The sequence below is a fragment of the Poeciliopsis prolifica genome, unplaced genomic scaffold, assembly GCF_027474105.1.
Source record: "Poeciliopsis prolifica strain line A6 unplaced genomic scaffold, Auburn_PproV2 SCAFFOLD013, whole genome shotgun sequence".
Lineage (NCBI taxonomy): Eukaryota > Metazoa > Chordata > Actinopteri > Cyprinodontiformes > Poeciliidae > Poeciliopsis > Poeciliopsis prolifica.
The window spans coordinates 3,314,444-3,337,282 of record NW_026562388.1 but is presented as its reverse complement, the minus strand read 5'-3'; the positions used below and the strand labels follow the sequence as shown (position 1 = coordinate 3,337,282).

General features: G+C 39.3%; 5 protein-coding genes across 11 annotated transcripts in view; 1 reads left to right on the top strand and 4 right to left on the bottom strand.

Annotated features, from left to right (window-relative positions):
• The window catches only part of LOC129365232 (interleukin-6 receptor subunit beta), a 14,001-nt gene extending 13,745 nt beyond the window's left edge, over positions 1-256 (bottom strand). For 2 of the 3 annotated variants that reach the window (XM_055038304.1, XM_055038307.1), the window contains exon 1: positions 171-251. The gene's annotated coding sequence lies outside the window, so the exon portion shown is untranslated. Of the gene's footprint in view, positions 1-170 lie in introns of all 3 variants that reach the window. The other variant, XM_055038305.1, reaches the window with a different exon arrangement.
• Positions 1-22,839, top strand: part of LOC129365236 (cocaine- and amphetamine-regulated transcript protein-like) — a 25,815-nt gene extending 2,976 nt beyond the window's left edge. For 2 of the 3 annotated variants that reach the window (XM_055038313.1, XM_055038314.1), the window contains exons 3-5: positions 21,676-21,817; positions 21,904-21,984; positions 22,307-22,839. In XM_055038313.1, the coding sequence (XP_054894288.1) occupies positions 21,680-21,817; positions 21,904-21,984; positions 22,307-22,414 (327 nt within the window). In that variant the 5' untranslated portion in view covers positions 21,676-21,679 and the 3' untranslated portion in view covers positions 22,415-22,839. Of the gene's footprint in view, positions 1-20,678; positions 20,755-21,675; positions 21,818-21,903; positions 21,985-22,306 lie in introns of those variants that run through there. The other variant, XM_055038315.1, reaches the window with a different exon arrangement.
• On the bottom strand, positions 1,987-7,183 carry theg (theg spermatid protein). Of its 2 annotated transcripts, none has more exons than XM_055038311.1 (7): positions 7,081-7,183; positions 4,789-4,877; positions 4,649-4,710; positions 4,491-4,548; positions 4,057-4,183; positions 2,437-2,593; positions 1,987-2,358 (listed from the first exon to the last, which is right to left on the bottom strand). In XM_055038311.1, exons 2-7 carry the CDS (start codon positions 4,872-4,874, stop codon positions 2,099-2,101), a joined length of 750 nt encoding a protein of 249 aa, XP_054894286.1. In that variant the 5' UTR covers positions 4,875-4,877; positions 7,081-7,183; the 3' UTR covers positions 1,987-2,098. The 2 variants fall into 2 exon arrangements, with proteins under 2 accessions (XP_054894286.1, XP_054894287.1); XM_055038312.1 differs by having other exon boundaries at positions 2,443-2,593.
• On the bottom strand, positions 11,212-16,929 carry shda (Src homology 2 domain containing transforming protein D, a). 2 transcript variants are annotated; one of them, XM_055038308.1, is made up of 8 exons: positions 16,762-16,929; positions 15,581-15,830; positions 15,286-15,387; positions 14,922-15,084; positions 14,432-14,692; positions 14,180-14,354; positions 13,908-14,027; positions 11,212-12,094 (listed from the first exon to the last, which is right to left on the bottom strand). In XM_055038308.1, the coding sequence occupies exons 2-8, from the start codon at positions 15,824-15,826 to the stop codon at positions 11,908-11,910; spliced, it is 1,254 nt and encodes a 417-aa protein (XP_054894283.1). In that variant the 5' UTR covers positions 15,827-15,830; positions 16,762-16,929; the 3' UTR covers positions 11,212-11,907. The 2 variants fall into 2 exon arrangements, with proteins under 2 accessions (XP_054894283.1, XP_054894284.1); XM_055038309.1 differs by lacking the exon at positions 15,286-15,387.
• On the bottom strand, positions 17,776-20,722 carry yju2 (YJU2 splicing factor homolog). Its single transcript, XM_055038310.1, has 8 exons — positions 20,596-20,722; positions 20,258-20,358; positions 19,477-19,621; positions 19,237-19,371; positions 18,968-19,149; positions 18,722-18,866; positions 18,185-18,356; positions 17,776-18,100 (listed from the first exon to the last, which is right to left on the bottom strand). Exons 1-8 carry the CDS (start codon positions 20,617-20,619, stop codon positions 17,979-17,981), a joined length of 1,026 nt encoding a protein of 341 aa, XP_054894285.1. The 5' UTR covers positions 20,620-20,722; the 3' UTR covers positions 17,776-17,978.

Sequence of the window (22,839 nt, the reverse complement as noted above, 5' to 3'; positions counted from 1 at the left end):
GTCACATTTCTGTTTACAATTTTTAATGTATTTGACAACTCCACGCGCAGCCTGTTGCGTTAATGTAAATCGAGACGCACCAACTCGTGACCCACTCTCTGTTTTCTGCCACTGGTGTCCCACGGAGCCAAATAAAGCAGTCAGAAGTTAGATATTAAAGGTTCGCTTACCAGAGGAAGCTTTATCCGGCGTGTCAGTGGACTCTTCAGGCGTTGATTGCGCAACATGTGCGGTTCCTGACAGCACATTTGCGCCGCCCCGCTGCGTGTCGTTGCCCCACAGAAAAGTGCGGTTGCGTGGAAAGTAGGAGGGTTCTGAGGCGGTGGTGCGTGACGTCCTCGGTGGGTCCCGATTGGCTTTTTTTTTTCTCTTTTTTTTTTTGTTCAGGTCCTTAAAAATATAGGCTTAATAAACTCTGATCTAACTGATGAAGAGCGCATGTTCCCTGCATTTTGGGAAGGGCAAACAAAATCAGAGATCATCGAAACTTTTCGAATATTAATAAATAATTTGTTCTTCTGCATCATCACAATAACTCAATAGAGATCCACTCTTTTCGCTCAAGCGCTCTCCAGTGTTACCCCAAGTTGATCATAAGAGAATTATAAATGAAGAATGGGCCCCAAGCGCTTTCAGGATGTAACCGAGTCGCAATTTGAAGTATTTTCCCCTCACTGCATGCTTCACTTTCTGCTCTAATGAGATTCCAGTGATGAAGCAGCATCTCACATCCAAAATAGGCCACTTGGTGACAGTCCTGGCTCATAAAATCAACATCAGGCACACCTGTAGGTATGACAGCTCCTAGGAATCCTTCAGCAGAAACATAATTAACTTCCAGTGAGTTTCATGCACTGCAGGCCTCAGTTACCTCGGTAAAGTTCAGTGTTTGTTATTCAGCGATGAGAAAGAGACAATGATGGGAGCCAACCTCAGAGTTACACCTGGCAGAAAATAAATGTTAAATGGTCTCAATTTTTGTAACTGCACTGGCCTCTCAAAGAAGCTTTTACACGAGAGCCACATTTGTGCAGTTGCAGGACATACATGTGCACGCATTCATGCACCTACATGCAGGCTGGTAGGTAACTTGGGATTAAATATTCCTTTTAAACTGTTCTTCTTGTGATTAATTTGGAGGAGATCAGACAGGAGAGAAGGAGGGAGGACATGCAGCAACGGTCCCAGAGTTGGGAATTTAACCCACGACCACTTTATCAAAGACTAATAGACTCTGTATGTAGAGAGTCTGATCTACCTCTATACTATGCAACCAGTTAAGGTAATCAGTTTTCCACAGAGGGCAATCAGGCTTGTATCTTTTCCACTTGGTAAATGAAATCGTAATTTGACTTTTTTTTTTCTCTATTACTCAGTTTATTTTCATCTGTTTTTGAAAGTTGTTTGAAAATCTGATATATTTAAGATGCAATCAAATCAAATTATCTGCATATTAAATAAGCTTTTTTTTGGGGGGGAAGCACCAATTTTAACTGCACTGAAGAATTTTTAAAAAGGTTAAACATGGATTATAATAGCATGATGACGTGATGGTAAATAACCGCATCAACTGTGAACCCATGATTGGAGCTATCCTTGCTACTTATTTATTTAAATTGAACAAAAAAACATGGCCCCAATATTAACCCTTGAGGAACACCCAAACAGACTTTATATAAAATAAAATAAAAATCAAGATGTACAAGTTCAAATGGTTTGGATATACGTACAAAAAGCACAGTACATCCTTCTTTTCCCATAGCAATAATGACGATGTTTGTAACAGATGTGATGGCAGTTATTGTGCTGTGTCAAAAAAAAACTTGTTTGTAACAACTTTAATATAAAGTACTTAACCTATAGATTTAAATAGTTTAGCTGTGATTAAACATCTTCACATGTGGTGATAACTGACTGTAAGACAACAACCATGCAACTGTTACCAGACTTGATGAGCTCGGACTCAACCCACAAAAAACACAAAGATTAATAACTGAGGCAAGAGGCAGAGCTGCCAAATTTACTGCTGTTTGGAACGAAATGATCTCAGTGGGACGTTTGGTGATGTAACTAAGAACAACGAACTCCTCTCTGGGGACTAGAAGTGGTGGGGTGATACCTTTGGAGAGCATTTTCGAGGCAGAGGTACAGAGAGCTGTAATGTCCGAGGAGATGGGTTAGCACAGAGAGCTGCATGGCTAACAGTAAATGGGTCATAACCACCAAGCGGATCTTTCCGTATTATGGGGCGAGCCAGTTTAAGAAGTCTCTGGGAGGGTACATAATGCTTGGCTCCAAAGGAAACTGGCCAGCATGCTGAGCGCTGTCTCTGATACAACGGATGCTCTGCTTTTGGAACTATAAAGACAAAGGAAATCAACAGCAAGCAGAGCAACGACGACATCTTATAAAAAACTTTGTCAGAGAGAAACTTACACTCACTCGCTAGCATGGACAGATGGGCTGAGGTCAAATGGGTCATAGGTCGAGGTTCAGATGTGTAGCTCGGTTCAGGTGCAGAATACCGCTTCTTTGGCTGGGCGAGCCTGCAAGTTCGTGGGGAGGCCACTGCTGACAGAGACGCTCTACTCACCTACAGAAAACACAACGCAGATAGAGTAGCTCTAGAAAAGTTAGGATGGTAAAGCGTTATCGCCTCACTCTCTCCCCGACTATCCCGGTTCTCTACAGGAGGGACGGTAAAGCTTGTCAGAGTCGATGGCAGGATGGATGGAGCTAAACACAGGGTGTAGTACTAACCAGTCACGTAATTACAGCCACTATTGCATTACCTATGAATAACATTTATATTTGAGGCAATTTAAATGTCATTAAGCTGAAAACTAAACATTAGCCAAAAACATAAACATTTGTCCAATAATATCGTGATTGGAAATTATTGGTGCAGATTTAAAATGCAATAACTGCTGCAGATAATGTAATGTGAAATAAATCATCCATTTCTTGGAAATAAAATGCTTTCTTGCAGTTTCGGGTTCAATGGATATTACATACAGTCATTGAAACATAAGTACTCTCTCTGTAAATATGTTTGTCAGTCCCTGTTAGAGAATTATTTGTTGTACTATTTACTTGAAACGGTTTTACATAACGCAGCAATGTGAAGTTATAATTTTAGATTATGTGATCCTTTACTTACTACATGTTGTATGTTCAATTTTTTTGCTACATCACTAGATGGGGATTATATAATTGGTTTTATTACATTTAAAATGTCTAAAATGTTCTACACTTTTGGCTATTATTAGTGGTTGCTACAAAAGACATTCTGTTAGAGTTTTTGTAAAGTGCGAGTCTCAAGTGGAGGTTCATCTTGCAGGATGTGACGCTAAACCTACAGAAATTAAGATGTTGTGAGTATCAAGCCCACTGCAATACGAGATGACTAAAACTCAGACCCTGAAGATGGTATGTATCATTAAACTCTTCCTGTTGTTTTACAGCATATTAATGTACGCAAGTATCTGAACTGATCCCTCTTTCCATTATCTTCTGCCTATATGAGATTGGCTTAGAGAAGTAACAGACTCATGGGAAAACCCACACATCTCTCAACTATCTGAAACTATGCAGTTTCTCACCGGAGATCCCAAAGCATTTTCATACCAGAGTGTATATGTAAATAGCTACTTCGGTGAGATGTGGGTTTGTCTCCAGGATTTATTCCAGCAGGGGTGCATGGAAAGTCTTCATTTCTCTACTTTTCCATCTTGTCTAGGAAACACAGACTCTTAATCTCACTCAACCCTTCCCATATTTACAAAAAACACTAAGGACACGAAATCTTTAAAACCACCTGCCCAAGGTGGAGACTGATAATGAGGATTCAGAAACAAAACTTTTATATCTGATGGTTCAGATGGAAACAAAACAGAAGAAATCAGAATTTTGTGTGCCCACAAGCAGGTGCTCTTCAGACCTGATGCTCAGGCCTTTCTTTGTGAGTGTTATGCAGAAATGAGGCACAATCAGTCTCCAACCTCTGGTCTTGTCACGAGTACAGCAGTTTTTAGACATGTACACGTTGCTACTCACTGGTATTGGTAGACAGGCTTCAGGCTGCCACCCTCTTGAATAGGACCGAGGTTTAGCCAATTCACATACTCGTTCAGATGGGAAGGCATGGAGAGCCCATTTGCTGATCTTCGATGGTTGAGAAACCCTAAAAGAAAAGAAAGAAAGAGACACTTTAATCAATTCATAGGAATATAAAAATGTATGAGGCAAAAATGGTAGGAAAGGGAAAGTGACTAGATGACACATACAGATTTACTTTCCTTTATTCATTTATAGTAACTATTTGATATATATAATATGACAAGAAAGATGTTTAGCGACATAGCATATTTTTCAAATTGAAAGATAGGGAGGGTCAAGACAAGTTAAAGATAGAACATCAGAGTGCATCTACGTGATAAAAAACAGAAATCAGAAGAAGTCAGGTTCATTCTTCAGACTGCTATATTTACCGGATTTGAGAGCAGTAAGTTCGAGTTCTGGTCAACTCTGCCCAAGTAGGGGCCAACTCTGTGAGAAGCAAGGAAAAACAAAAACAATTCTGTCGCATCACACAAAAAAAATATTGTAATTTCATCCCACACAAATGGTGCGAAAATAAAAACCACACCAGGTTGCTTGACGGATCCTGTCTTCTCGGTTGGTTTTTTTTCGAGCCACTGAACAGTATTACTGAAAAACAAGAGGAGGCTCACTCAGAAACAAGAAAGAAACTGAACAGCGGCAGCTTTTGGTGTTCGTTATTCTTACCGGTCCAGATATTTGAGCTGGTCGGCTTTAGGGTCAGATGGTGGCTGAATTTCAGGTCCCATAACAGCAGAGCAGGCTGATGACATACACTTTGGAAAAATTGTCAAAACGCACACATTCCTTACTTTGTAACTGCCCAATTCAATGCATTTAATGGATATTTTATATGAAAATACATCATGAAGCAGTGAGAGCCTAGTCACTAAGTGGAAGGAAGCTGACATGTGGTTTTCAAAACCTTTTACCAGTATGTCTATTTGCCTTGATCTGGCAAGACAAAATAAAATCCAGTGCAACCTTTTATAAATATGTTTAAACTTTGTGTAATTTGTTCTCAGACAGGTCCGTGCTAAAGTTAGAGGTAGTTTAGAAACAATATTCAAAATTTTTGGACATTGTCAATTTATGATTAGTAAATGGAAATAACCTGGGTTGTGCAGTTAGCACTGTTGCCTTGCAGCAAGAAGATATGGGTTCTTCAAACTGCTATATTTCGAAGAACCCCGTGTTTCATGTTTCCTCTGTGTTTTCTTGAATTTTCTCCTGGTTCTCTGACAACATGACTCTTTAATTAACTGGCTCCTCTAAAATTGCCCAAAGACAGATGGAGACAGTCACCGGCCTCAACACAAGGCTGCATGGATAAAAGGGTGAGGGGGAGAAAGAGTCTGACAAAAGGCTGAGTGAGTAAGGACATAAATAAAACCAGAAAATTTCATTAGAAATTTGAAGGGGGCCTGTCAAAGTGCGCCACTCTAACCCAAATCAGAAGTCTTGATTAAGATTCAGGTCCAACAGGCTTCAACTTTGGGTAAGCCTCAACAACTTAAAATAAGACAGTTAGTGTCTCTCTTTGTCATATGAAAATGCCAAGGATGAGCTATGAAGCAAAAGTTAACTAAAGAATCGTGTCACCAGCATGGGCTATCAGTAGCATGTTGTGTATCAGTAGAGTGGAGTGGCACATGCAAGTTGTGCTTTGAGGGTTAAACAGTTCTTTGAAAAAGGTGGGGGTATTTCTGTAGATGAATTGGTGTGTGAGGAGGGAAATCTTGTATTCAATCATGGTGGAAACGGGTTGAGGTCATGCTTGTACACGCTCATCAGTATCCTAGCTGCAAAGTTCTGGATGTAAAGGAGGCTCTGCAGAATCTTTCTAGGAAACCCCAGGAGAAGTGTTCAGTCTGGAGGAGACGAAGGCGTGGGCCAGTTTTTTTTTTTTTTTTTTTTTTTACGTCTGAGGAGGAGAGAATGGGACGGATTTTCTGCAACCACTTCTTGCAGATGTGGTTGACATGAGATTCAAAAGTGAGCTGTGGATTCTGTTTTACACTGAGATTTGTGACCGCTAAGGAAAGAGGAATATTTGGAAGCAGAGAAGAAGATGCTGGTTATGGATCACGACTGGACCTGATGAGAAGTGCCCACAAGGATGGGTTCAGTTTTGGAGCTGATGAGTTGGAGAAAGTTCTGCCTTTGTTTCCTCCAAGCAAGTGTTGAGTTTTGATGAGGTTGCTGGTGATGAATGAGGCCGGGTTGCATTTACAGAAAGTGTTAAACATGAACATAAATTGTGCATGTGCAGCTATTTTTTTTTTCTGGCTGCAACAAATATAAATAAATCTAACTGTACTTTTAGCACATGCGATCACTGCTTATGTGCCCATAAATATAGTCACTTGATTCTAAACAGTAATTTGTTGATTTTTTGTAATTTATTGTACCTCTATCACTTTGTTTTTATGCGTTATTTTATGTTTATGTTCAGCACTTGGTTTCAGCTGTGGCTTTGTAAATAAAATTGCTATTGTTGCTAATTATGGTGTATTATTATGCGTCACACGCAGCATGTAACAGAAGAGATATTCCAGCTGTTGGGACTTAGACTTTTTTTTTTTCTCCTTTTGCCTTTTCTGGCGATTGAAGCAAGTCTTTCTTTCTCAACTTCAGGCTCTCAAAACTCAACCACACGCCATCGTTCCCCTCGTGAAAGCTCCGTCTCTCAACACAAAAATGACTCGTTGACTATTTTTATGACTTGTGCTATTTGCTCTACACTGAATTCTCCTGAGGGTAAAAAAAAAACCTCGGAAAAGCAAATGCAAGGATCGTAAATGCTCCTGCTGCGTTGAGCTGTTTACCGTTTGCCTACAGAGTTGGCTGGGCTAACTTACTTCCGGTTCGGGAACTACCTACTAGAGCTATTTCCAAATAGCTCCAGCCTATTTGGAAAGTCTAGAGCGGTTGTCAATTTGGGCTGGTCGAGTTTCAGAGGAGTCATGCGGAGCTTACCCCCTTCTGTCTTCTGCCACCTTGCCTCTAGGCGGCGTATTCGTGCCAAGCTAAGGTCTTCATTGCTACGAACACGAGCTGCCCTGGCCAGACCTCTGTTGCTATGGTGATTAACACTACAGGCCCGGGTGGAATTTTAGAGCTAGCTTAATCTGACTCAAGGAATTTTAGAGCTAGTTTAATCTGACTCAAGGAATTTTAGAGCTAGTTTAATCTGACTCAAGGAATTTTAGAGCTAGTTCAATCTGACTCAAGGAATTTTAGAGCTAGTTCAATCTGACTCAAGGAATTTTAGAGCTAGTTTCAATCTGACTCAAGGAATTTTAGAGCTAGTTTAATCTGACTCAAGGAATTTTAGAGCTAGTTCAATCTGACTCAAGGAATTTTAGAGCTATCTTAATCTGACTCAAGGAATTTTAGAGCTATCTTAATCTGACTCAAGGAATTTTAGAGCTATCTTAATCTGACTCAAGGAATTTTAGAGCTATCTTAATCTGACTCAAGGAATTTTAGAGCTAGTTCAATCTGACTCAAGGAATTTTAGAGCTAGTTCAATCTGACTCAAGGAATTTTAGAGCTAGTTCAATCTGACTCAAGGAATTTTAGAGCTAGTTTAATCTGACTCAAGGAATTTTAGAGCTAGTTCAATCTGACTCAAGGAATTTTAGAGCTAGTTCAATCTGACTCAAGGAATTTTAGAGCTAGTTTAATCTGACTCAAGGAATTTTAGAGCTAGTTCAATCTGACTCAAGGAATTTTAGAGCTAGTTCAATCTGACTCAAGGAATTTTAGAGCTAGTTTAATCTGACTCAAGGAATTTTAGAGCTAGTTTAATCTGACTCAAGGAATTTTAGAGCTAGTTCAATCTGACTCAAGGAATTTTAGAGCTAGTTCAATCTGACTCAAGGAATTTTAGAGCTAGTTTAATCTGACTCAAGGAATTTTAGAGCTAGTTCAATCTGACTCAAGGAATTTTAGAGCTAGTTCAATCTGACTCAAGGAATTTTAGAGCTAGTTTAATCTGACTCAAGGAATTTTAGAGCTAGTTTAATCTGACTCAAGGAATTTTAGAGCTAGCTTAATCTGACTCAAGGAATTTTAGAGCTAGTTTAATCTGACTCAAGGAATTTTAGAGCTAGTTTAATCTGACTCAAGGAATTTTAGAGCTAGTTTAATCTGACTCAAGGAATTTTAGAGCTAGTTTAATCTGACTCAAGGAATTTTAGAGCTAGTTTAATCTGACTCAAGGAATTTTAGAGCTAGTTTAATCTGACTCAAGGAATTTTAGAGCTAGCTTAATCTGACTCAAGGAATTTTAGAGCTAGTTTAATCTGACTCAAGGAATTTTAGAGCTAGTTCAATCTGACTCAAGGAATTTTAGAGCTATCTTAATCTGACTCAAGGAATTTTAGAGCTATCTTAATCTGACTCAAGGAATTTTAGAGCTATCTTAATCTGACTCAAGGAATTTTAGAGCTAGTTTAATCTGACTCAAGGAATTTTAGAGCTAGTTCAATCTGACTCAAGGAATTTTAGAGCTATCTTAATCTGACTCAAGGAATTTTAGAGCTATCTTAATCTGACTCAAGGAATTTTAGAGCTAGTTCAATCTGACTCAAGGAATTTTAGAGCTAGTTTAATCTGACTCAAGGAATTTTAGAGCTAGTTTAATCTGACTCAAGGAATTTTAGAGCTAGTTTAATCTGACTCAAGGAATTTTAGAGCTAGTTTAATCTGACTCAAGGAATTTTAGAGCTATCTTAATCTGACTCAAGGAATTTTAGAGCTAGTTTAATCTGACTCAAGGAATTTTAGAGCTAGTTCAATCTGACTCAAGGAATTTTAGAGCTATCTTAATCTGACTCAAGGAATTTTAGAGCTATCTTAATCTGACTCAAGGAATTTTAGAGCTATCTTAATCTGACTCAAGGAATTTTAGAGCTAGTTTAATCTGACTCAAGGAATTTTAGAGCTAGTTCAATCTGACTCAAGGAATTTTAGAGCTATCTTAATCTGACTCAAGGAATTTTAGAGCTATCTTAATCTGACTCAAGGAATTTTAGAGCTAGTTCAATCTGACTCAAGGAATTTTAGAGCTAGTTTAATCTGACTCAAGGAATTTTAGAGCTAGTTCAATCTGACTCTAGAAATTTTTAGAGCTAGCTTAATCTGACTCAAGGAATTTTAGAGCTATCTTAATCTGACTCAAGGAATTTTAGAGCTAGTTCAATCTGACTCACGGAATTTTAGAGCTATCTTAATCTGACTCAAGGAATTTTAGAGCTAGCTTAATCTGACTCAAGGAATTTTAGAGCTAGTTCAATCTGACTCACGGAATTTTAGAGCTATCTTAATCTGACTCAAGGAATTTTAGAGCTAGCTTAATCTGACTCAAGAAATTTTAGAGCTAGTTCAATCTGACTCAAGGAATTTTAGAGCTAGTTTAATCTGACTCAAGGAATTTTTAGAGCTAGCTTAATCTGACTCAAGGAATTTTAGAGCTATCTTAATCTGACTCAAGGAATTTTAGAGCTAGCTTAATCTGACTCAAGGAATTTTAGAGCTAGTTCAATCTGACTCACGGAATTTTAGAGCTATCTTAATCTGACTCAAGGAATTTTAGAGCTAGCTTAATCTGACTCAAGGAATTTTAGAGCTAGTTCAATCTGACTCAAGGAATTTTAGAGCTAGCTTAATCTGACACAAGGAATTTTTAGAGCTAGCTTAATCTGACTCAAGGAATTTTAGAGCTAGTTTAATCTGACTCAAGGAATTTTAGAGCTATCTTAATCTGACTCAAGGAATTTTAGAGCTAGCTTAATCTGACTCAAGGAATTTTAGAGCTAGTTCAATCTGACTCAAGGAATTTTAGAGCTAGTTTAATCTGACTCAAGGAATTTTAGAGCTAGCTTAATCTGACTCAAGGAATTTTAGAGCTAGCTTAATCTGACTCAAGGAATTTTAGAGCTAGTTTAATCTGACTCAAGGAATTTTAGAGCTAGTTCAATCTGACTCAAGGAATTTTAGAGCTAGTTCAATCTGACTCAAGGAATTTTAGAGCTAGTTTAATCTGACTCAAGGAATTTTTAGAGCTAGCTTAATCTGACTCAAGGAATTTTTAGAGCTAGCTTAATCTGACTCAAGGAATTTTTAGAGCTAGTTTAATCTGACTCAAGGAATTTTAGAGCTGGCTAAATCTGACTCAAGGAATTTTTAGAGCTAGCTTAATCTGACTCAAGGAATTTTTAGAGCTAGCTTAATCTGACTCAAGGAATTTTTAGAGCTATCTTAATCTGACTCAAGGAATTTTTAGAGCTAGCTTAATGTGACTCAAGGAATTTTTAGAGCTAGCTTAATCTGACTCGAGGAATTTTAGAGCTGGCTTAATCTGACTCAAGGAATTTTTAGAGCTAGCTTAATGTGACTCAAGGAATTTTTAGAGCTAGCTTAATCTGACTCAAGGAATTTTAGAGCTGGCTTAATCTGACTCAAGGAATTTTAGAGCTGGCTTAATCTGACTCAAGGAATTTTTAGAGCAAGCTTAATCTGACTCAAGGAATTTTTAGAGCTAGCTTAATCTGACTCAAGGAATTTTTAGAGCTATCTTAATCTGACTCAAGGAATTTTTAGAGCTAGCTTAATCTGACTCAAGGAATTTTTAGAGCTAGCTTAATCTGACTCAAGGAATTTTTAGAGCTAGCTTAATCTGACTCAAGGAATTTTTAGAGCTATCTTAATCTGACTCAAGGAATTTTTAGAGCTAGCTTAATGTGACTCAAGGAATTTTTAGAGCTAGCTTAATCTGACTCGAGGAATTTTAGAGCTGGCTTAATCTGACTCAAGGAATTTTTAGAGTTAGCTTAATGTGACTCAAGGAACTTTTAGAGCTAGCTTAATCTGACTCAAGGAATTTTTAGAGCTAGCTTAATCTGACTCAAGGAATTTTAGAGCTGGCTTAATCTGACTCAAGGAATTTTAGAGCTAGCTTAATCTGACTCAAGTAAAGCACAACATCTCGATTTATGGTTTCCCTCAATTAACATTTAATTTGCAGTCATTACGACACATTGCGTCAAGTTTTTTTTAAAGTAAAATAACACGTTTGCTATTGAGAAGAAAACACACACAAAGTGGAAAACAGGACACCTTTATTTTGAGTTTACATTTAGAGTCATAAAAAATAGCACAGTAAATAACCTACTAAAGTTTCTTTGATGATCAGGACCACAAAGCCATAATCTTTCTGTATAACACTGTGGTAAATACTCTCTAAACTAGTATTGCAAGACTGTTGTCCAGTTAACGAGTCATGTTTACGCCGACACAGCAACATGATGAAACGAGAAACACTGTAGGGTGCATGGCTGCAACATTGCAGGACATTCGCAAGCCTCTGAAAACCAGAGTCCAAGGAAGAAAAGGAAGGCCAGGCTGACCGATATTGATGTAGTGTTTGGGTTATTTAGCAACAGATATTTTAAGGGTAATAATAGCGTTGTTTGTGGCTGTAGAAACATTTTGACTGTGGTTTGAATAACCTGGCTATCTAGTGAAAACAACATGAAAGTAATGGGAGAAAAACAAAAGATTTTATGGCACAAACCAAAGTTTCCTTTGACTGCATAAAGGCAACACAGATCAAATCATGTTCAATCAATTCGGCCATATTAAATCAAAGATTTCAATCCAACACATTGAAAACATGTCAACTTCTTCAGGGCAGTGTTTGGAGGGCTGCGGTGGAAAAAGGTGAAGACATAATCTGTAAATGTTGAGTAGACATTGCTTTCAGTAGCACCAGGCGGAACAGGAGCGTGTGCGTCAACGTCAGAGGGTCTGCACAATGACGGGGTACAGCAGGGACATGTGCTCGGCTCCTCTGATGGGCAGTTTGTGTGTGGTGTAGTAGTGGATGACCTCGGGGATGGTGCAGAAAGGAGGACTGTTTTCACCGAGAACGTAGCGGCCTTCTGCGGACTGGGTGAACTTCATGTGCATGAAGCCTTTACAACTCCTGACAGGAAGACAAAACACCACAGGTGATTAACTTGGGTCTGCACACACTCTCACAAACTCTAGCTAAAAACTCATCCAAAACACTCCTAGTAAAATCCAAAATGTCACTGTGCTCTGTTCTCTTCCCGTCTCCAAAATTCTCTCCAGAGCCTCCCTCACCACGTCTCTCACGCTTTCTCCCCTCCAGCAAAACGTTTTCATTGGTCGTTTGTAGAAATGTGGCACATCAGGAAAATGGCTGTCATATTGCATTCAAGCACTGCTTGGTCACAAATCGTTCACAGAATGAGCAGCAAATGCGAAAAATGTGCACAAAATTATGGCGAATCCATATTTTATGTTAATAGATGACTGCAAATATGGATTCATGATCCCAGAAAAAATGCCAGAAATGTGTAAAATCCTCCTAATGTCAGATTTCTGAATGGTTAAAAAATGAAGTGCTTTCATTTTGAATAAGTGCTGGTGTCTATGTAAAATAAAAATAAAAAACACTGTGGTGTACACTGTAGACAGCTTTCCTCTTCACACTTTGACTTTTAAGACCTGAAGGTCATTAGAGTACTATGTGCTATATGTGGAAATGATTTAAATGACATAAATAAAAGTAAAATGTGGAGAAAAGGTAATGCAACCTACACATTTATCTATAACCTTCCATGTAAATATAATTCTACCAAATAACTATACCTTCTCATGGTACTTAGAAAAGGTTAGGAGCAGCTCAGAGTCTGAGGATGAATTATTTCACAACAGCTGCCCTCATGTTGACTGACAGAGTCTATATGAAGACCTTCAGAGATAAATATGGATAGGAAAGGAAACATAAAATAGGCAATATTCTCCTTTCTTAGAAACTTCTCATATTTTGCATATGAGAAGTTTGCATATGAGAAGAATTATGCAAAATAAAGAACAAGAAGAGCCCATTCCGAGGCTCACAACTCTGATTACAAAAAAAAAAAAAAGCGCGCCTGTAAAAATGAAACAGATTTCTTCTTTGTAGTCACACCTTTTGTTTTGTATTGCTAACAGAAAGCCCAAGGCTGCCTCTGATGAGGCTAGATATGAAAAACACCAGAAATCTTCTCGACAATCACAAATTCAAAAGTTGTCCCCTCAAAGCATTTCTCTGAGCCTGGCACAGTTCAGATATTTTACATAATACAGAATAGAAAAAGCAGCTCCATCATTCAGGGTTATTTTGGCGAGGAAGTGTTGATGAAAACTTTAGAGAATACATTTGTTTGATAAAACCTAAATTAGCGCCCAGGCATTTTGCAATTTATTGTGCGTCGAGTCTTGAATTTGTGTTGGTTTTCCATCTAGTATATTTGTTTTTATGTCCTCTACTCAAGTTTGCACATGCAGATTTATAACCCCGCTTTACATTTCTGCTTGGCAATATGTGCAGTTTAAGTAGGAAACACGTATTTGGAAAGTTCACATAAAGTTTTTGGTGACCTTTTTATTATGTGGCGTGCTGCGGACATTTGTTAAAAAAAATACTAGATGGACGTGATGTTTACAAACTTTTGAAAGAGCAGGTGAAGCAAAATATTACAGAAGAGTAAAAGTTGCCTGAAGCTTTAAATCAAACATGATCTTACAAGCAGCAACTTTAATTGCACGATGAAGGAATTCCCCGTCGGCAGCTTCCAAAGACAAAACAATGTCACAATAGTTATAAAACATTATGATAATGTGTGTTTCTGTGCTTGGATTAAAAGTATGAGTTGAGAACGACTGAAACTGGACAAATGTGAGACGTAAATTGCAAACTGGGCTAGAAATTAGGGCCAAATGTCTACCTGAGTGATAAAGAGTAGTCGTTCTGGCAGGTCTGGCTTTTCCGAACCAGGTAGGAACTCTCTTTACATAGAGTCAACAGAGACTCTGCCTCAGAGCGGCTCAGAGCTCCGTGATACCACCTGCAGGAAACCACAAGAAAAAATACCCATGACCTGTAACTTAATTTTTATTTTTTTAAGAAAAAGGCACTAAAGACACTGCATAAGTGATTGTTTTTACATGGCTGATAAAACTCTGAGATTAAATTCAAATTATGCAGATTTCCTCTTACACTTGCTGTTCCAGAGGCAGAGACGGATCCACCCTCTCACCCAGCAGAGGAGGGGTGTCGCCAACAAGTCGCAGAGTCGTCGCATCGCACGCGGATGACGCAGAGCCCGTTTTGGTAAACCTCGTGTGTTCTGGCTGAGCTCGGGAGCGCTCCCTTTCTGCCCCTTCAAACTGAACTGCAGCCACGCAGAAAGCAAACCGTGTCATCCTCCTTACTAAATGGATTTCCCATCCTGGGATCGCCCGGGTTTACCTGCTAGCGCTTTAGAGATGTTGTCTTTCTTCCACTCCCACGGCTGGTCGTACTCATCAGCCGGCCTCTCGTCGTCCTGAGGCAGCCGGCTCTCCCTGCTGTCTATCAGGGCTGCTCCAGCGTCGCTCTTCTGCATCTGCTGCTGCTGCGCTGGCGGAGCAGCTCGATGCTGGTGGCGGCTCTTTTCCTCATAAGGGTTATCGTATAACTGGGCACCGTCTCCGCTCGGGTTCCTGTTTGTCATTGCGGTGTGTTGCAGATCTAAACAGTAAACAGACAGAAACAGTAAAAACTCCTTGAAGTTCATCACGTAGCAAAAACGTCTCTGTGGTTAGCTTGAATCCCTGACAGTATAAAACCTAAATCTGGCTTTCTTTACAAGTGTTCAGTAGGTTTTTGGAAAATCTTACGTTAGCCAAACTAAAGAAGGATCAAAATTCTTCAAAAAGGTCCAATATGGCAAGAGCCCATGCGAGCCTCATTACTAAACCTGCAATGATTCGCTGGGCTTCGAATGGCTCCATGTAGCTGCAGCAGTCCGTTGGTGCGGATTTGAGCTCCCAGTTCGGTCGGCCTCTCGGGTTTGGACGCGCATCAAAGGGATCAGAGTAATCCGTTTCACCATCTGATGCTGCTGGGGCGGAAGGAACCACCTTTATGGGGAGCCAGTCCCAAAAAAAAACAAAAAAACAGCACGTATAAACATGAAGGGAAGACTTGAGTTAAGAAAGACGACGAGAGCTGTTACATGGAAAACGTGGAAATGAGTGCAAATCGAAATAAAAGTTTGTGAGAAAGAAAATGAACAAAAAAATATATATATATATGTAAAACATTAAAAATATAATGCTTACAGGTTCTTCGTGAACAGTGACTGGACTGAGAGGAATTTTACAGCGGCCAAACTCCTGAGAGCCCACTTTAATTAGTCTGTGTTTTGGAGACACAACTTTCACCTGAATGTGAATGAAAATAATTCAAAGAAACTAAATAACCAAACAGATTGCTGACAGAGAAAAAACAAACAAAACAAAACTGTGAACGCAAATAAATAAAACCTCAGGATGCATGATCGAAAGCAATAATTTAAGATGCGATGTGTTCAGAAAGGATTAGATGGAGCTGAGCGCCAAGGCTTCGGTGTCGTACCTCCACACCATCAGACAGCACAGAGCCAAACGCAGGGAAGGAGGGGAGGCTCACTGTTGTGGTGCAAGAGCTAAAGCCCCCATTCTGATGCTCCTTCTCCGAATGTTGGTAGGGATCCTCAAAGTCCAGCTCCTTCTGAGCTCTGTAGGCCCTCAATATCTCACTCTCAGTGTAATCTGGCCTCGGTGGCTGAGGAGGATCACGCCTGCTGCCAAGGTTTAGGTAGTCCTTTAGCCACTTTGCCATGGATCTGAGGAAAACAGTGGAGTAATACAGGACGTCATAACTATGAAATATTTGGACAGTGGCTCATAGTTGCTGGTAAAGTTCTCTCTTTCTCCTGAAGCTGGTTTAATCACCCAAGGCTTGAATAACTGTAGTTTAATAAAAAAGTAATCAGGTTAAAGCAAAAATCTCAAACTGAAACATGGCGCTGGCGGCATTATGCTGTTAGGATGACATTCTTCATCAAGGACAGCAAAATGAACAAATCAATCTTTAAGACTATTTGTCTGGCAGTGATGCTGTCTGGATGTTTTGGAGATGAGGCGTTCATCATATCTGGAGCTGAGGTCGATGGTCTTCCTTAAAAAGCTTTGAGCGGAAACAGAGAAAAGTCCAGATCAATAAAACTTAAACTGCTGCTTTAACCAAGATCTGAATACATGATAGTAAATATGCAGGTTGTTTTTTAAAAGAGTGTTTATTTTAGCATCTGCAGGTGGATCAAATATAAATCACATCACATAAGTGTGTGTGGTGCAACCTTTTGCAATATATTGATTATTATAGCAAGACGCAGAACCATGTTAGTAGTTACTACAGTAGTCGTAGCAATGCTATACACTTTTAATGAAAAAAACAACAACTCAATAGATCGATAATAAAATATAACCTCTTAGTCTCCATTGCTTTCCCGTTTATCAAATAGTTGCTTTCAATAACTTGAATAACATTCGCCGGCTAACTCAGCTAGCAGTGCTAGAAAGCGTTTAGGTTTCAAGCTAAACGCTCCCCGACTATTATTGTCGAGATGAAAAGCAGAAAGAAAAAAATAGTTGTTTTTTTTTTACCTCTGAAATATTAGTTTTTAACGAAATGAGCGGCGCGGCTGCCGAGCATCCCTCAGTAAACACGGAGAAGCTAAGTTAGCTTAAGCTAAAATAAAAAAAACAACTCACTCTCTTTCTTTGGATCGACGGCTCCTCCCGCTCCGGTTATCATCAGGCAATTTCCATCAATGGTGTCTCTCCAAAAAAATAAGGCATTCCGGAGGAAAACTGGTTTATAGTCGGCTGGTGATAGCTGGAGCAGGATGGTCTGACCCCGAGCAAGACCGTCTGCTGGGGCGGGGGCGGGGGGCGCGGGGGGCGGCAGGGCTGTTGGGATATTTTTAGTGCCGTAAATTTAAAGAAACAGATTTATTTCTGCGCAACCGAGAGACCATTTTCTCACATGTACAGGAGCTGCGTTTAAGAAATGTATCTTTTGGGTTTTAAATAGGTCTGTAAGATGTGGAATAGGTTATATCGAAAGTCTTTCAACCCTCCATATGAAACGAAAACGATTTTAGACGTCGGCCCCTTTAAATTAGAGCCAAAGACTGTTTTCTTTCAGCGGCCTCCATCCTCTGTCGTCATGGTGTCTGCTGAACATCATTTTGTGCTGTTTATTTTGGTGTAACTGCAAAAGCCAATATTGAACAAAAACTCCTTTTTGTGACTTTTCTGGGTGTTTTTTTAAAAAAAATAATATTCCTTCACCTCCAAGATGGACAAGTGTGAATGAAATGTTCATCTCTAGTAATGTTTTAATCTTGTATGCCTTGCTGAGAAACTTTATGTAAAAAAATGTGTTCCATTTAATTGATTAATATAATTACACTGGATTTCATTTTAATAACACAGAATGAGACTGGGAGTTCATCAAGCTTCTAGAAACACATGAACAAATGTATTTAAAAAAAATGGCTGCATCTATATGAAATACAGTGTAAATATTGCTTTCTTAATTTCTGTTTGAGAGTGACTGTGTCACCTAATGACAGAGCAGGTATTGATGATGGAGGTCAAATGTAATTGTTCATGTTTTTGCAGTAAAAAACACAAGAACGGTTTCAATATTTATGTCTAATATTACAAAGATTTCATTCTAATTCATCACTACAGCTGACTTTCAATGACCACTGCAGTCAAAACAGTCTTTTAAAGTTTTAATAAAATATTTGAATGGAACACTTTGTTGACAAATATTAAACAATCACCATAAGTTTATTTTAACTCAAAAACAAATCATACAATTATATTTTTAGGATTTTCACGAGGGTGCGTGAATATAACTTGCATATGATTTAGTATCTGAGCTGAACTTTCACACATCTTCCTTTCTACATCTGTTGTCACTCGCTGTTATTGCTGTCGCTGTCTGAATAAGCCCCCAGCAGGCTGAGAGACGACGAGCCGTTTTGGGAAACGCTGGTCTTAAGAGCGTCCGTCGCGTCACCCGTTGATGTCTTTGAATCTGCAAACAAACGAAAATTTCAATAGACACGTTTGACTAAAGCAGGATATCTGTCATCATCTGTTCGTAATGTTGGTGTGTCACCTGTTTTTGATACAGGAGAAACAGTTGCCTCCTCTGTGGGGGGTCTTTTATCCATTGCCGCTGGTTTCTTTCGCACCACCAGGGAGCTTAACGCCCCCCGACCTCCCAGGGTTCCAACACTCTTCTCCCAGCTCTCCACCTTGGCCCTCTTTACTCCACCAGATGAAGCTCCCTGTGAAAACATAGCATGCCACCAACACCAACATAATTTTTGTTTAAGGGCTATTAATATTTGATAAAGCAGAAAACTGTCAAAGTTAGTGACAATAGGCTGTCATTATCTACCACATTGTGCCGTGTGAAAATTCTTACACATCTTTAAGTATTTGACTGACCTTTTAGAAGAATAAAAATTGAATACTGAAGAACTATGTACATTATTTATGTGTGCAAAATCAAACAATCCCCCACAAGAAATTTATTAAATTCAAATTGTGATACTGAAATATTAAACATTAGCTAAAAAAAAAAAAAAAAAAAGAACCCAAATAATGAGATTTCTTTCAAACTGTTTTCTGCAACAAGGTTTCCACAAACCTGCACATCAGTTTTGTCAGTGGTGAGGATATCTGTTGGTTTGTCTTCACAGGACTTCTTTGATTGGCTGCTGCTCTCCTCCTCTCTGTCTGAATCAGAGTCAGAGTCTCTCAGTCTTTTCACAAGCACACGGTCCAACATCTCTCTGGGGGAAAAAAAAACAAAAAAAATTGTTTAACTTTACAGACTGGTTTTGTGTGCAGATTTGATGCCATGTTTTACTCTGTTTGGTCCTTTGTCACTCACTTCGTTTCGCGCTCATCCTCCTCTTTTTCTCGCTCCCTCTCTCTCTTTTCCAGCTCTCTATATTTATCAATCATTCCCTCGAAGTCCACCAGAGCCTGCCTCTGGTTCAGCTCCTTCAGTTCCTGGAGGTTCTCCAGAACTTCCATCTCCATCTTGGAATCCTTTGTACGATTTTCTAACACCTGGCGACGGATCAAGCCACAATCACTTCTTCATTCTTTGTGTTAACTCTAGCAAGAGCAACAAACATGGCGGATCAAGCAAAAGACCTTCATGGGGTTGTTTAATTCCTCATCTTCCCTCTCCTGCTGGATCCTCTTCTCCTCTTCCTCAAGGAGTTTCTCAGCCTGGAAGTTACGTGTTGCGCCATGCTCCATGGCGTAGTCCGTATTCTCTGGGTCAGTCTGTAATATCATATTGAGTTAACTGTTTGATTCATATTACAAGACTTTAAATGACAAAAAAAGCCAGCAGTAGTTTGTGACAATGATCTGATATTTACACCTCACCTTAAATGTGATCTCAGCAAGACATCGAGTGCATTTGATGTAGAATCGGAAGATTGGCAGTCCCATGTACTGTTCGTTCTGAACAGTCTCTTTACGAGCATTGAATTTCTTTCCCTTGTAGATGTACTCGCCGCATGTTTTACACCTGCGTACCAGGAGATATTATCTTTTAGAAAATGTTTCTCACCTAAAATCTGAAATTATGTAGCGAGTAGTTTATTTAATCTGGTAATAAGGGCCTTATCTTATTCAATAGATAGCTGACCACAAAGCAACTGACATAAAGCACAATTATATCTACAAACAGAAAGTAGGTACAATTAATATTAAACACTGTGAAGAGGGCTCATCAGATGAAGCTCTTTTCATTTCCCCCAAGAGGTACCAAGGTTTTGGGTTCTTTCCTACTTATTTTAGAAAATCAGTTTATCTTTCATGGTTCTTAGGAGGGGTGAGTTGCTTCCTTGCTTACAAACCAGGTACTTTTTTTCTGAACGTTTCTTCAAAGCAATGAGTCTGTTTGTGACATCTTGGCACAAAATGAAGGTGATAACTCGTGTTTGCTTTGAGTTTCTATGGTTAACAAATTGATAATAATTCAAGTACCACTCCCCTTTAAATCAACAATTCTCTTTTAATGTAACATAGGAATAATAGAGAAATATAATCTGCACAGTCATCCTCAGCATATCTGAAATGATGCTGCGACGTTTTATATCGGACAAACGGAGCAAATAAGCTTATTTCCCCCCAATTTAGCCATTAGAATAAACAAACATACCTCATATTGAACGGAGCCATCAATCTGACCACATACTGACGATCTTTCGGGAGTTTAAGTTTTGGGATTTTGGCAGGATCGAAGTCCGGAGGGTAGTATTTCTGAGAAAAGTAGAATATTGGAGCAAGGTTTACCGTTGAGTGCACGCAATAACGGACCAATAACTAACAGTTACGTGATGTAAAACCTCAACGTATTAATGATAACATTACAACTTAAAAAACATTAAAGTTTAAACACAGCACTTAGCATCACTGCTAACGTTAACCCTCTGTAATTCCTCCAAGATGTAGCTATATCCCTTAAGTTAAAAGAAATGTTCTCTTTTGGTGACTTACATTCAAGACTTTTCTTTCGGACATTGTTGCTTTTGGTTGTAATACAACGCAAAGAGAGAAACCAAAGGATTAGCTCACAAAGCTAAATCGCTGGACTATAAACTTCCTGTTGCGTCGCTTGCTTCCGACTTTCAGGATATGCTGCTGCCCCCTACTGGTGTGAGTGGCCATCTACAACAACTTTCTCCTCCAAGATAGATAGACAGACAAGAACATTGGAGGATTTACGCTCTAATTAATCTTTTTCATGAGCCAGTGAAAGAAGTTATGTTCCGTTTGGTGGCCTGTCAGGTGTAATGAGAGTAAAAGGTCTTTGACATGGCTTGAATGAGCAAACACACGTCTGTCTACCTCACATTTGCCCACGTCCGTTTCCTTTGAAGGAGCGTGGGGTGGTGGGGCGAAGGCCATCCGTGAAGGAGGAAATGAAATCTTGATTACAGATTGGTGTCAGAGCAGGTTAATTTGAGGTCTTATTAAGGCTGCATTGAAAAGTGAAAACATCAGAAGATGGACAGGCAGGCAGTGTTGAATTATAGATGAACAATGGTCTGTGCTCATGAAGAATTCAACTCTGATAGATCCAAACTGTTCAACGACTTAATTTAGAGCTGACACTCAGTCGAACAATTGTTCTTTGTGATGCTATGATGGATGAGTTGACACATTCACAAGAGCCTCAAGTCTTTGGCACGTCAATGTGACTCATGAGTGAGTCCTAGTGTAATATTGGGAATTTTGGAAAGAGTATTTCTTTTTATTGACTTTTGTGTAATCTGACAATGTCCAGCTGAAATTAAAAGCATATTTGCTGAGAAATCCACAAAGATGAGAAAAAAACCACACAATTTGAATTTGTGAATTTTCATTTCCGTTGGTTAAATCCTTTCCAAAGATAAAAAAAAAAAGTTGCAGATCTGTGTCACACAAGTCAAAGTTTAGATTAATATTTCAGAGGCTGGCTGATGTCACCATTCTCCGTGAAGCACATATAAAAAGGGGGCCGTGTTGCTGGGACATTCTTCACAAATATATCTCTCCACTCTCCTTTGAGAAATACTCCTCTGACTTGTATTTCAGCACCATGGTCAGCGTCCGGACCCTCCTGTTCCTCCTCACGGCCACCTGCTGTGCCTACCTGCGGACGTCCCGAGCCGAGGAGTCCTCGCTGGAGACACGCTCCGTAGACTTCACCCTGAAAACCCAGCAGGAGAAAGACCTGGTGAGAGATTTCTAACATTCATCGACATTTTAAATGCCAAGCTAGAGCTTCCTCTGTTTTGTTTTTAAATATGTTTTCCCTTTCAGATCGATGCTTTGCAAGAAGTTCTAGAAAAGCTGAGAAACAAAGAAATGCCCCTGGAGAAGAAGCTTGGCTGGTTACCCTCAGTAAGCAAACAGAGCACAAACAACAACCTGAACATTTTATTTCATTTCATTTTATTTCACTTTGTTTTATTTCCCCGCTTTCTTTTCAAAGTGTCACACAAGCCAAAGTTTACATAGTGTGAGATAAAGTGAATGTAAAATGAGTTGACTGTACTGTTAGGTTATGGCACTATTTTTCTTCTTCAGTTTTTGGAAAACCATAACCCATTTCTAATGTGATTCCATGCTTTCAGTGTCAAATACAAACTCAACGTGTCACTCACAGTCTATACAAAAACCCCTGTGCGCATCTGCAATTAACTCGCTTGTTTCATCTGTGCAGTGTGATGCAGGGGAGCCGTGCGCTGTCCGTAAAGGTGCACGCATCGGCACCCTGTGCAGCTGTCCACGGGGGACTGCCTGTAACTTCTACGTCCTCAAATGCTTGTAAAGAAGAGACAGGAGCGCACAGGTGACCAATGACTTCGGGTCAATCTTGCCATTTTCTTTTTCATACGTGGTCATTTTGTTCCTTCCACCTTGTATTTCAGCCATGCTGCACCGATGTACTGTGACTGTTACTCAAAGGTTTGCTTTTCTTTGCAGCTGGTATTCAGTGCATTGTGAAAATATCTATGGCAGTCACAAATTGTTCAAAATCTACAGATAATTCATATCTTTAACATTTATCCTCTGTCCTTTTATTTTGAGCCAGCTGATCTTAGTGGAATTTGAACAGCAGAGAATAAATTGTCTGGGACTCCAATAACTCTTATGGTTTAATACCAATCCAGTAATTAACGTTTAATGTACTATTAAACAAGTGTGACATTTTGACATCTATGTTATGAATAAAAAGTAAAGTGCTCTTTGGGA

Excerpts from the sequence above, each read along its gene's own strand:
- theg (XM_055038311.1), bottom strand. The coding sequence starts at position 4,874 with ATGTCATCAGCCTGCTCTGCTGTTATGGGACCTGAAATTCAGCCACCA. Across the intron at positions 4,184-4,490 it reads ACTTACTGCTCTCAAATCCG|GGTTTCTCAACCATCGAAGA; the intron begins GTAAATATAGCA and ends CTTTTCTTTTAG. Across the intron at positions 2,594-4,056 it reads AAGCCTGTCTACCAATACCA|GTGAGTAGAGCGTCTCTGTC; the intron begins GTGAGTAGCAAC and ends TGTTTTCTGTAG.
- shda (XM_055038308.1), bottom strand. The coding sequence starts at position 15,826 with ATGGCAAAGTGGCTAAAGGACTACCTAAACCTTGGCAGCAGGCGTGAT. Across the intron at positions 14,693-14,921 it reads AGCCCAGCGAATCATTGCAG|ATCTGCAACACACCGCAATG; the intron begins GTTTAGTAATGA and ends TTTACTGTTTAG. Across the intron at positions 14,028-14,179 it reads CTGCCTCTGGAACAGCAAGT|GTGGTATCACGGAGCTCTGA; the intron begins GTAAGAGGAAAT and ends GGTTTCCTGCAG.
- yju2 (XM_055038310.1), bottom strand. The coding sequence starts at position 20,619 with ATGTCCGAAAGAAAAGTCTTGAAT. Across the intron at positions 19,150-19,236 it reads AATTAAACAACCCCATGAAG|GTGTTAGAAAATCGTACAAA; the intron begins GTCTTTTGCTTG and ends ATCCGTCGCCAG. Across the intron at positions 18,101-18,184 it reads TTCTCCTGTATCAAAAACAG|ATTCAAAGACATCAACGGGT; the intron begins GTGACACACCAA and ends GTTTGTTTGCAG.